The sequence below is a fragment of the Mustela nigripes genome, chromosome 4 (genome assembly GCF_022355385.1).
Source record: "Mustela nigripes isolate SB6536 chromosome 4, MUSNIG.SB6536, whole genome shotgun sequence".
Lineage (NCBI taxonomy): Eukaryota > Metazoa > Chordata > Mammalia > Carnivora > Mustelidae > Mustela > Mustela nigripes.
Window position 1 is genome coordinate 127,305,605 of NC_081560.1, and position 13,017 is coordinate 127,318,621.

General features: G+C 38.9%; 1 protein-coding gene across 4 annotated transcripts in view; it reads right to left on the minus strand.

Annotated features, from left to right (window-relative positions):
• Window positions 1-13,017, minus strand: part of ANK3 (ankyrin 3) — a 670,694-nt gene that overhangs the window by 61,962 nt on the left and 595,715 nt on the right. For 3 of the 4 annotated variants that reach the window (XM_059397461.1, XM_059397462.1, XM_059397460.1), the window contains 2 exons: window positions 12,752-12,850; window positions 10,418-10,572 (listed from right to left, as the gene is read on the minus strand). In XM_059397461.1, coding sequence (XP_059253444.1) covers window positions 10,418-10,572; window positions 12,752-12,850 — 254 coding nt within the window. The remainder of the gene's footprint in view (window positions 1-10,417; window positions 10,573-12,751; window positions 12,851-13,017) is intronic. The other variant, XM_059397463.1, reaches the window with a different exon arrangement.

Here is a 13,017-nt window from a genome sequence, read left to right on the forward strand (position 1 = left end):
GGTAGCTATACAATTAAAGGAGAAAATGACATAGAAATAGAGAGCTTCTTACCTGGGGTAATTGATAATGCCGTAGACTACAAAAGGACCCTGAATACCCCTTCTGTTTAATCTGCTACTGTTTTCACAAGAAAATAAGATTAAAGAGAAAAGAAAGAGGTATATTTGAAACAGGTAGTTTTGGTCAGGCAGAACGTTAAAAATTTACACTTAGTGAATGTCTAACTTTGTGGCAGGTGAGTAACTATTTCGCCCACATAGCAGTTGGTAAAGAGGATGTCTAAAGTTCCAAGAAAGGAAGTGACTTGCCCAAAGTGACCTGTCTGCTTTAGAGCTTAGAAGGTAGGTCCAGGAGGGTGGGGGAGAAGGGGTGAAGTCACATAGACATGAACTTCGCCCACTATTTAACACAGTGTCTTTGCAGACCAGCTAGCACAGGGGTGGTGGTTGATAAGTGGATGAGTAATGGACAGATACACAGATATCCTGGTCCAGAAGGTGATATGGCTTCTTACTAGTCCACTCTATGAGCAGAAAGCCCTGATTATAGTGGCATTTTCTGCTGTGCAAGAAATGGAAGCTAATGTGCTATAGTTTCCTTAACTCACTGATTAATGATACATTTCTTAAGCACCTTGTAACTCATTTAGTTTCTTTATAGGCAAAAAGTGGGGCAGCTCTCTCTGTAACTGAGATTTTTCAACAGAGCAATAAGAATAAAAAAATGCTTTGCAAATATAAATGGTTATGGAGATCATAATACAATGAAGCATAAATAAAAGGACAGAAATCATGTCCCCACTAAATGAGTTAATCTTTCAAATGATCATCCTTGATCAGCTTTGCCTCACCTTACCTGCACGTGATTAAATGTCTGAATAACTTGCTCCAATGGGACCATGGTTCTTTTTCTTAGATCAAATTTGTTTTCTGAAGGCTGTTTGTGAGTGTGAAGGTCAGGTTTGAGTGTGAATAGCCTAAAGAAGGAATACAACCTCAAGTCTTCACAAAGAATGATTTCTATACCTACAGTTCAACTTCTTTCTTTCTTTTTCTTTTCTTTTTTTTTTTTTTTAAGATTTTATTTATTTATTTGAAAGATCACAAACAGGCAGAGAGGTGGGCAGAGAGAGGGGAAGGGAAGCAGGCTCTCCGCTCAGCAGAGAGCCTGATGTAGGGCTTGATCCCATGACTCTGGGAGTGGGAGGCAGAGGCTTTCTCACCCACTGAGCCACCCAGGCCCCCTACAGTTCAGTTTCTAGTTAGGTGAATATTCTGTGCAGCTTGCTCCTCTAAAGAGTATTTGATACAGGGAGTGGGGGGAAATGGAGTCCTAGAATGTTAGAATTCAAAAGGGCAAGCTAGTCAGTCTAGGTCTGTGGAAGTCAGTGGAGATAGGTGCCTTGGGTTCAGATCCAACCCTCGACCAGTGAGCTTGGACTTTGAACAAGTTCCTGACCTTTGAAGCTTATGTTCCTTGTGTCTAAACTGAGGACAAGAAAAGTTTCCTCTGGGGTAGATAAATTATAGAAAACCACTAGCACAATCCAATTCATGTAATAATATAGGTTAAATATTCTTAGAAGGTCACACAGTTTTGGAGGAGAGAAATACCAGAAAACCACTCTGTGGCAGATCTAAGGTTGGATTAAAACAAAACAAACCCCCATATTACCTTATCTCTGTATTTCTACAGTATATAATTATATAAAAATTAAAAAACATGTTACCGTAACTCTATTTCTATAGCAATATAAACCTTGATTGATATCATTTAATTTCATTCCATTTTTCAAAAGAAAGTTTCACCAATTACAGAAAATTAAGTATGAGAATTTATAGATTAATTGGGGGAAATGAAGGAAATAAAAGACAAGTCTGTATCATTCATCACTGGCTATCGAATATGTGGAAGAGCAGAGTACTTATAATATTGTCACTCAAATATTTCAGAAAATTGTGGACATTCACCTCCATGGAATTCAAGTTCATCTTCACCTGAATAATCAAATTTTGTAACAAGCCTGTCCAAGATGTTGCAGGGAAAAAAGCCCAAAACCAAGTGGTACAACTGACCCTTCTTCCTTAATGTAAACATAATAGAAATCTTTTCAATTTTGATCAACTTTTATTTTGAAGTAATTATAGCGTCATGGAAAGTTGCAAAGAGTACAGAGAGAGCTCATGCACATCTATAATTTGAGTAATTTTTTAAAAAGATTTAATGTATTTATTAGAGAGAGAGAGAGAGCCAGGGAAGGACCAGAAGAAGGAGAAAGAGAACCCCCTAGCGCTGCACATACGGGGCTCAATCCCAGGACCCTGAAATCACGCATGACCTGAGCTGAAACCAAGAGCCAGACGCTCAACTGACTGAGCCACCCAGGCGCCACTACACTCTCAGTAACTTAACTTATATTCTATTCAGTTCTGGCATCTGCTTTATGTCTGCCTGGATCAGCATTATTTTACATCTTTAACTATGCAAGAAGATGCAACATCTTCATTACTCAGATTTGTACAATGTATTGAGTGTTAATGATGAAGCATGTCTTGAAACAATGATGTATCTACATGTTTCCCCTCCAGTTTTAGCAATCTATATAATTTCTGACAATCCTATTTCTTAAAAGTTTTTTTTTCCTTAAAAGTATTTTTGGGGCACCTGGGTGGCTCAGTGGGTTAAGCCGCTGCCTTCGGCTCAGGTCATGATCTCAGGGTCCTGGGATCGAGTCCCGCATCGGGCTCTCTGCTTGGCAGGGAGCCTGCTTCCTCCTCTCTCTCTCTCTGCCTGCCTCTCCATCTACTTATGATTTCTCTCTGTCAAATAAATAAATAAAATCTTAAAAAAAAAAAAAAAAAAAAAAAAAAAGTATTTTTAAGTGAATTTCTAATCCTTATTTGCCCTTTACCTGCCACCCAGACCTCCTCTCCTCATTTGGCTGTATCCCTTCCTTTAGAAAGTTGCATTCTTTCTTGGGTATGGGTCACTGAAGTATTAAGAAAATGTATTGTTGAAAGTGGGGACAGATGCCTGGATACAAAGCATTCATATTTCCATTCATTCAGCATGGTGAGATGACAGTCCTGTGCTAAGAGCTGTCCGGGCACTGGGCATATGGCTGTCAACAAGTCAGGGCCAGTCCCTCTCCACAGGGACTTCACAGCATATCAAGGAAGACAGCAAAATTCAAAGTTGCTTGTCACAGAAGATGACCAGCCAGGTGTCGTGGCCATATTTACCAGGTGGATCTCACTTACTCTGGGGTTTAGGGAAGGCTTTCTGGGAGAGAAGTCAGGGAGCGAGTGTCTGGTCATGTCAGAATAATCACTCCAGGGTTTTCCTCCAGGATTGCAGAAACCTAACATCCTCTGCATCTGCTTCTCTATGTGTATTTTCCAGGAAAATGTTTTTCCATATTTGCTTACTTTTCCACTTAGGTAAATAAAAAATCGGCTTTCAGGCGATTAGCTCCCTTATGTCACTTTCTTCTACCTTTTGTTTAAACCACTACTAGTACATCCAGGAAGACAAACCATATAATCCTGCGTTCAAAACCAGGATCATATATAATGTTTGAAAGCTGAACACCATAAATCAGTAAGACTGTGTCCAGCAGATACAGAAACACACTGAACTCCAGGGGGCCTACACTTGCTGTGTCTGCCATACTGGCCTCCAGCCACATCTACACTGAATTAGTAAGGCTTACACTCAATCTCTCAGACTTGCTTTCCTGTCCTCAGAAGGCTAAGAGCCCCCTTCTGTCTGACATGTGGGTCAGGGGTTTGACGTCATTGTTTTGACGCACAAATGTTTCATAAAGACATGTAAATGCCGGCAAATTCACATACACAGGCATCCATAAATTATTATCCATTATTAATGCTCATTTGCTTTGGTCCCATTCTCATTTGTTGGCCAGTCAGTGTGGGAAACTGTTCTAGCGCAGGTTCCTTTCCTTCTGCAATGTGATAGTGGTCATGCAACGGATTTAAACTAAATTTCATGGCCACCGATAGAAAGTCAGTATTTTGTTATGGTTTACCAGACACTATTTTGTATGCACTGCTCCCCCCTCCCGTAACACAATTTTGATTTGGTTAAGTTCAATTTTACTTTTTCCTTCAGAATTTTTCAAGTTTGTTAACAGATCTGTCCAACAGATGGTGCTGTGTACAACATTAAGCCAGGCATTTCACTTCTCGTGGCTCAGCTATTGCTAAAATCGGGACTTGAGGCTTTAAGATTACTCTCTGTCTCCTGGCTGATAAATTAAAAACAAGTTCAACCGAGATGAACCAAAATTGCAATTTTTAACTGAGAAGTATGTATTTTCTGTAGTTACTGTTGCTACAGTTAGATAATAAATTATGGGAAATTTGTTTTCTAGTAATATAACATTATAGCTATCAATTTCTCTTTCCTGCTCCAATTTACAAAAAGAAATAACATAATTCTTTAATTATTATAATTAATAATTAATAATTACTTAATAATAATAATAATTATTATTAATTATTTAAACTTTCACTCGGTATCATGGGAAAGTGAAGCAATGACAACAGCAAGGAAACATTTTCCTGGCATTTGTAGCATTGTTTGGGGACCTTCACCTATACTTGATTCCAATACAGTGGCTGGGGTTTTAAAATAACAGCATAATCCTTATATCCTCAAAGCTTTCTTGTGATGCTTAGGTAGCAATGATCTTGATTTTAAAACCTAATAAATGTGGATACATGAGTCTATACACTGTCCAGAGGAGCATTATCTAAAAAAAATATATAATGCAAGCCACATTTGTAATTTTAAATATCCTTTTTTTAAAAAAGATTTTTCTTTATTTATTTGACAGACAGAGATCACAAGAAGGCAGAGAGACAGGCAGAGAGAGAGAGAGGAGGAAGCAGGCTCCCCCTGAGCAGAGAGCCCGATGCGGGACTTGATCCCAGGACTCTGGGATCACGACCTGAGCTGAGGGCAGAGGCTTAACCCACTGAGCCACCCAGGTGCCCCTATAATTTTAAATATCCTTATAGCCACACTGGAAAAATAAAAAGGAACAGATTAAAATTAATTTTAATATTATTTTTTATTTAGCCCATAATATCTAAAATATTGCCACTTCAACATGTAACTAATGTAAAAATTATTAATCAGATATAGATTTGTGGGGTGGGATATACTTTGCCTATCTGCTGTGTTTTCCACTCACAGCACATCTCTGTGTATAGTTCCACGTGCTCTGAGCCACACGCAGCTAGTGGTGACCACAGTGATGGCGCAGGATGGGAGCACTTCTCGAGCTCTGCAATTGAGACCTCCAACGATGAGGGATTCTTCTGCTAATCAATACTCCCAGTTCCAGCAAAATCACAAACTACAAAACACCCCTTGGGATCTAGCACTGGAGGCACAATTTTAAACACGTTCAACGGAACTCCATGAGCTCAATTAACTGAAGATTTTAAACAAACTTATTACGAAGTGGATTCAACTTGGTGCACTTTAAAGATGATGTTTTTTGGGGAGCAGAATGAATATTTTGCATGTTGCACTATCTTTTTCTCAGCAGAGACATGACAAGTGCTTGAATAAGACCTATGTCTGCTGCCAAAGAGGAAAGTTGTTCCTGCCACGTGATATCCTAGCGGTAACAGCAGGTTCGTCATACCCAGACCACCTGTTTTCTGTCATTCTAGCCTCTTACTTCAGTAGGAGCTTTGCTAACACACCTGCTTCATTAGCGTAAACATCAATACGCTTTTGTCTCTGGGCTCACCAGCGGCAGAAATTAATCTTAATTCCACTGTATTTTGCAATGACAGTTTTTTCCTGAATGCATCTCATCTCCTTTTGAGTCACAGAAGAACTAAGATGGTACCTTGATGAGTCACGGAAATTTTAAATAGCAGCTAACATTTATGTAACATTTTTACTCCACACAGAACACTTTCAGAGACATCCTTCATTTGAGAACACAGAAAGGCGAAGGAGTATTACAGAGAAACAGCTAAATTTGGAGGCAGAAGTCTGCATTTTAGAAGTCTAGATCCAGATCTTTTTAGATTTCCTGACTGGGTGGTGGTGATGGGGAGGTAAGAACCAGGACCAGGGCCTCGGCTAGCCTTATGTGACCTGGAAGAGGGAGCCACAGGGGCAGACACCACCCTGCTGGTAAATGACTTGGGAACATTAGGTTAAGAGACTTTGTCCTGCAGCCACTGTTGGAGCAGCTGGCTCGGGAGGAGAAGAGTCAGGATTTTAGCTCCGACCTGCTCTCCTGCACAACTGTACGCAGGCAGCGGCAATGAATCCTACCACAGACTGAACGGTTCTCATGTATTGGGCTTGGGTGAAGAACTTTACTTACATTAGCTTGTCACTTTCCCCTTGGTTCTCTGTGAGGGACCTTCACTTTACAGACTGAAATTAAAGTTTAGGGAGATTTAGTGCTTGGTTAGGGTCGCACCCGGTCAGGATGGGAATTCCAGTCTACGGGACGTCCACAGATCCTGATCCTAACCACATTACACTGGGAAAATTATCCTCTTCCTCGAACCTGTCTTGCCCTGAAGTTGCTCTGACTACTGAGTTATTCTAACTCCTCAATTCTAATTACTAAATTGTGCATTTGGAAAGGCTTTGCATGTTTTGAAATACTACAGAACCATAACCTCATTTTCATGATTGTGTTTAGTCAAAATCTGTTATCAAAATATGGGTTAAGATGATTTTTGGGGGTGCCTGGATGGCTCAGTGGGTTAAAGCCTCTGCCTTCGGCTCAGGTCATGATCCCAGTGTTCTGGGATCAAGTCCCACATCGGGCTCTCTGCTCAGCAGGGAGCCTGCTTCCTCCTCTCTGCCTGCCTCTCTGCCTACTTGTCATCTCTGTCTGTCAAATAAATAAATAAAATCTTTAAAAAAAAAGATGATTTTTAAATATTTGGGTTTTAAGCTTAGTTATAAAGTTATAGTTATATTAGTTATAAAGCAGGATTCATTTATGTAAGAGGGTTAAAAAGGAGACATTTATGAAGGGCAACTGGGTGGTTCAGTCCGTTAAATGTCTGCCTTTGGCTCAGGTCATGATCTTGGGGTCCTGGGATTGAGCTCCCTGCTTAGTGGGGAGTCTGCTTCCCCCTATCTCTCTACCCCTCCCCACTGCTCATGTGTATGTTCTCTCTCTCTCTCTCTCAAATAAAAAAATATTTTTAAAAATAAAATTGTAGCAAAGAAACTCTTTCTACTATTTCCAAGATAATGCACAGAATCTGGGATGGAGGGTTAAATCATCATTTCTTTTAAACATCTGAGAGATGCCTTGAGTACGGCAGCACTGGGGGCATCATTGACGAAGCAAAGATAGGACGAATTCCTATTTGAAAATTGGTTTCTTCAAAACAAAATGAACACAAGTCAGCAAGAGATCATGGAAGCCCATTCCATAAATAAATCTTAAGAATTAAAAAAAAAAAAATCCACTTGTGACTGTTAGGGCATACTATAATCCATACTCAAAAATGAAGGAGAACATATTAGAACTCAGTGTCTTTGCTAGAACTACAGTGTCTGATGCGGTAGCGAGTGGCTATGTTTGGCTACCTGAAATTAATGAAACAAAATTAAAGATTACCCTCCTCAGCTGCACTAGTCACATTTGCAGTACTCCCAAATCACATGACTAGCGATTACCGTTGGACAGCATGCATACAGAGTATTTCCACCATCGTATAAAGTTCTCTCGGACGGCATTGTTTTAGAATGCTCAGGATTCTTCCTAGAATATTGTTACTTTCTCAAAACTTTCCTCAAAGTAAATGCTCCTCTCTAATTTTTTTTTTTTCCTGGAGATTAACATTAATGATGTTTGGAGTAGAGGAAACAGACTAACGGGGACGTTTCCTCCAGAGAGCTAAATAATTTTAAGGAGGTTCCTTTTCCTGCCCCTCACCAGCAGTGCAAGGGAGCCTAAATCAGTGCTGTGTCTGATACTGGGGGTTCAAAGGTGGTTAAGACACGTGCCCTACCCTCAGGAGCTTACAGTATTAAGGTAGCTATCCATTAAAAAGAAAAAAAAAAAAAGAAAATCCTTGTGGAACAGAGGCTACATTTCAATCACCAGTGATCTATGATGCTTGCATTTAAAAAACACCAGAAACATGGGCGCATCTGGGTGGTTCAGCCCATTGAGCAAACAACTCCCGGTTTCAGCTCAGGTCATGGTCTCAGGGTTGTGGGATCGAGCCCTGCATCAGGCTCCATGCTCAGGAGGGAATCTGCTTAACATTCTCTCTATCCCTCTCTCTCGGCCGCTCCCCCGGCTCATGTTCTCTCTCTCTCTCACATAAATAAATAGGTAAGTAAAATCTTTAAAAAAAAAAAAACACTAGAAACATGAGAATATTTATATATTCTATTGTCCTTAAATCAAAATAACTACCTTCTCTGGAAGACCTACTTCTCCTCATCTCTCCATTTTTAAATCCTGACTCATCTATATTCTTTTACTATTTTCAAAATGCTAATTCAATTCATTCCCTAGGACGCATTCTTTTCAAAGCTTTTTTTTTTTTAAGATTTTATTTATTTATTTGACAGACAGAGATCACAAGTAGGCAGAGAGGCAGACAGAGAGAGAGAGAGGAGAAAGCAGGCTCCCTGCTGAGCAAAGAGCCTCATGCAGGGCTCGATCCCAGGACCCTGAGATCATGACCTGAGCCGAAGGCAGAGGCCTCAAACCACTGAGCCACCCAGGTGCCCCCTTTTCAAAGCTTTTAATTGTGTTTTCTTATCAATTTCCTTATAAGAGAATGACTACACTTCATGCTTCAAATTAAGGTAATAAAAATTAGAAATCTCAATTACCACTGCATGTTCCTGTTAGAAATCATTTGAAGTTATAGATGGCATGTGATCTAAATGTCAGTATCATATACAAATATGACTATTCTTCTGGACCTTAAATCTAGGTTTGTAGGAATTTTCCTCTTTAAGTTTATTTTCTTCTCCATAGGACACACACTTCTAAAATCAGTGGGGTATGGTTACATCTTTGAAAACAAGATAGGACAAGATTTCAATGCCAGCATTGCTACTCAGAACTTCCATTCCCTCACCTGTAAAGTGTGATTAAAACTATCTACTTTATAGTACTATACTTTAGTTTTAAGTTTTCATATAGAAAGGAATTTATCACTGCCTCATGAATGGTAGAAACTCAACAACTCTAAGTTTCCTTCTACCCCACTGTAAAAACATCTTTAAAGTCCTGGTTGGCTGCGATGAACCGTGTCATATACAGAACCTCTGGCAGGGCAATTCTCCCCTCTAGAATGAATAGTGACAACAGCTGATATTTACTGACGGCTTACGGAGTGTCAAAGGCTGTGTCTCACAAGGGCTTCACAGGATTATTTTTTCCCAGTCACAACTCTACAGAGGAAGGAAGGTGACTTCCATTTTACAGAAATGGAAGAAGCTTGCAGGGACCAAAGAACTTGCCCATGGTCATCCCTCTAATACCTGAGTCGGTCCAGCTCCTTTGTCCTTTCTTTGAAACCAGGAGACTATGCAGATGCCTTCCAAAAGCCAGTAAATTCAATGCTAAGACAGTGAATTTTATGGTATGTGAATTTTATCTCCAATAAAGCTGTTCTTTAGAACTGCTGAATTTGTAGTGATTAGGAACTCAGTATAAAGATTCACTCTGTGGTGAACTTGGTCTCTGATTGCTTTTGACCTTTTTAAAGGAAATCTCGCATCAAGTACCTAGTCTCAAAACAAGTCTATTCCCAGCATCTTGTCAGAAAACCTGCTTGGTTTTGAGGGTCAGACAGCTGCGGGAGGGCCATGCTCCAATGACGGTGATAGGTCTGCCATGTGGGCTTACTAGGAGGCACAGAAAACGACCCAGACTCCAATAACTAGCCTGCAACTTATTTTTTTTCGGTGATGATTGCCCAACAGAAATTAAAAATTTGCAAAGAATGTTGAAATCCTCAGGAACAAAACGGAGATACAGGAAAGGATCCAGAAATAATAATTCCAAAAATAAAATGCAAACGTATTTCCTTAAAAATGTGCTGCATGCTTTGCATACCTTCCACCATTATTAACCTCCCCCTTACATGTCCTGCACTTAGAAGACTCTCTTGGGTTTTGGAAAGATGAACATATTTGACTAGAGACTGAAAGAATCATCAATGTACTATCTGTACACTAGTATTGTGAGAAAAAAAGGCTGTCGGATTAAAAGGAGCTTCCTGCCGGAGATTCAGAAAGCAGCAACAAATGCCGGGGCTGCAGACTCCCGGGTCAGAACACGACCTTCAGTGGCATGAACTTCAACGCGGCCAGGACTTTGATCGTCACTTGCTGACATTTACAGAGACAAGGAGTCGTCATAATTACCTTCGTCCATGCCATTCAGCAGTTCGGTTAAATCTTCATTTTTACTGTCAAACTGATGCTCCTTCCACGTCTCACCATTTTCACTTCGAAGAACAATGAGTTCTCTCTCTTTTCCTCGCATAGACCCAAAGTGAGGGATTTCCACTATGACAGGGCTGGAAGAAAAATCCACATTATTTTGCGATCAAATGAAATATATTTGTAGTGTCATATTTTCAAAAACAGTGTCATCAACAGTATTCATTTGAAAATCAGAGGTGCCACTAAGGTTGGGAATAACTTCAAAGCTGCAGAATCATTTGCTAATTAAATAATATGTTAGAAGCCTGAGAACATGCCATCATTCATTCATTCACCAACAATTCATAAGGGCCTACTGCCAGTTAGGCATTTTGATTTAATAAGGGGAAAATATTCAGCACATATAAACAGGATTTTTGAATCAAGGAATTGAAAGTTATGAAAACAGACCATAAGAAAGTTGGCCCATTTTTAAAAACACAATAGCTATATTATATTATGCAAAAAAGCTAATGATTTAAAAGGACACAGTCATTTCTTTGAAAAGAGAAATTCTGTAGATTTCCTGCTTCGAAAGATCACAGGTGTTTGTCCCTTAGCAAGCAAATGATCAATCGACATAGTCATTTACTCCAACAGTGACTTCCTTTCTCTCGTTTTTAATTTGTGAAATGGTAGTGGGCAACGTCACTTCCTAACTCTAGTATAACCTGCACAGGAAGATTTAAACTTCTGAAAAAGCACTTGTCGGCTTGAAATTGTAATATAGCCACACATTAATTTTTGACAGTGTCCTTTTGCCAAAGAATGTGGACAGGATGGCTGCAAATTGAAGACAGCCAGTCGAGCACAGGAATAATTTTGTTAACTTTTAAAATAGGATAAATGCTAAAAAAGATGGATGGAAGTAAGCAGACCACAATCACACACAGTTTATGTAGTTGGATTGTGCAGCTTTATTTTATGACATTTAAGTAGACAGTATCATTATTCTCCTACAGAGGTTGTATGTAACCTCACCTCTTAACCTATGTGTTTAAGTACCGGTCATAATAGGAGACATGGGTTTAAATAGGTAAGAGCACATAAAGGGAGAGGCATTGCAATGATCCAATAACATAAGAATATAGGAGCATTTCATTTATTACAAAAGCATTCACTTAAAGTGGGTTGATAAATACAATTTTTCTTTTGGCAAAATAATTACAATTAACTCAAATTAAGGATTTAAAAATTTATATTTATATATATTTTTTATTTTTTTATATAATCCTAAATGAATTTATATATAAGGATTTAAAAATTTTTATTTTTTGATAGAAACAAAATCACGTATTCCTAAGAGAGTTAATAATTTCAAGAGTTAAGATATTTAACATAGTTTTAACTATGTCTGATTTGACATTAAATTTTTTTTTTTTTTTTTTAGAACTAGATACAATCTTTGCAGGTTAATGTATCAGATACTGTCTCTGTAAATATTTAAAGAATGTGGCTTTGTGTAGGACATTCAACAATACTGGAGAGAAGGTATGAACCAGGGCCTTTGACCAAGGTGAAAGCCAAGCATAACTTTTCATAACAGGTCTCTTCATGCAGACTGCCAAGGCAAATCCACCAATCAGACAGACAAGCAAACAAACAACAAATACCAACACATTTCAGCTTACACAAAACAAAACAAGACAATTTAATAACTTCAGTAGAGTATTCTATCTGCTGCCTCGTTGGCTTTCTTTACATATCTTCTATTCCCAACATTTAATCAAATTCAGTTTACTTCTTGAGGACTTGGCTTTCTCAAAGCCCATAAAGATTACTTAGTATGCATAAGTACGTACTTTTAAAAAAACTGTAACTCCAGACACGTACATATATGTATATATATATATGTACACACATATATATTCACACATGTATATATCCTTTACAGCAAATGTTGATTCAAAGCCTCCAAATACCTTCTCTTAACGCTGCGTTGAAATTAGATCGTCAGTCTGTCTTAAAGACTATCATAACCAGTTGAAACATTTCAAAATAAAGAAAGGTTTACAGAAGCACAGATTTATGAAGCGGGGGGCTCGCAATGAACTCCACATGCTTGGAAAGCACAGGGGAGGGAGCAGTGCTACAGCTAAGTCAAGCCACTATGGTTCCTGTTTCTTTCAGTGACACACATCAACTGAAAGCATTAAAAACTGAAAAGATAAAAATAAAATTCAGACAAGAAGAAGACCATGGGTGTGACAGAAAAAAATTGAAAATGGAAAAAAGAATTGTAGACATTCTGTATCTTGTCTATAAAGATCCTACCCAATAAATTTTGTTCCTTGAGGCCCAAGCTGCAGGATTCGGCTAACCAAGCTCTCGCCCTCATTTACAGGGGGAGGATTGGTAGGAAGATGCAGTTTACTGAATAACATCCATGCAGCAGGAAGAGAAACAAGAAGGGGAAATCGTGAACACACTGTCCGTCACGACAGAGCCTGCCTCATTTGCACCCAAGTGCCACCTCAGAAAATGAATTCATTTTTTTTTTTTTTTTTGCAAAAGCCCATATCACCATGGATTAAGTTCCC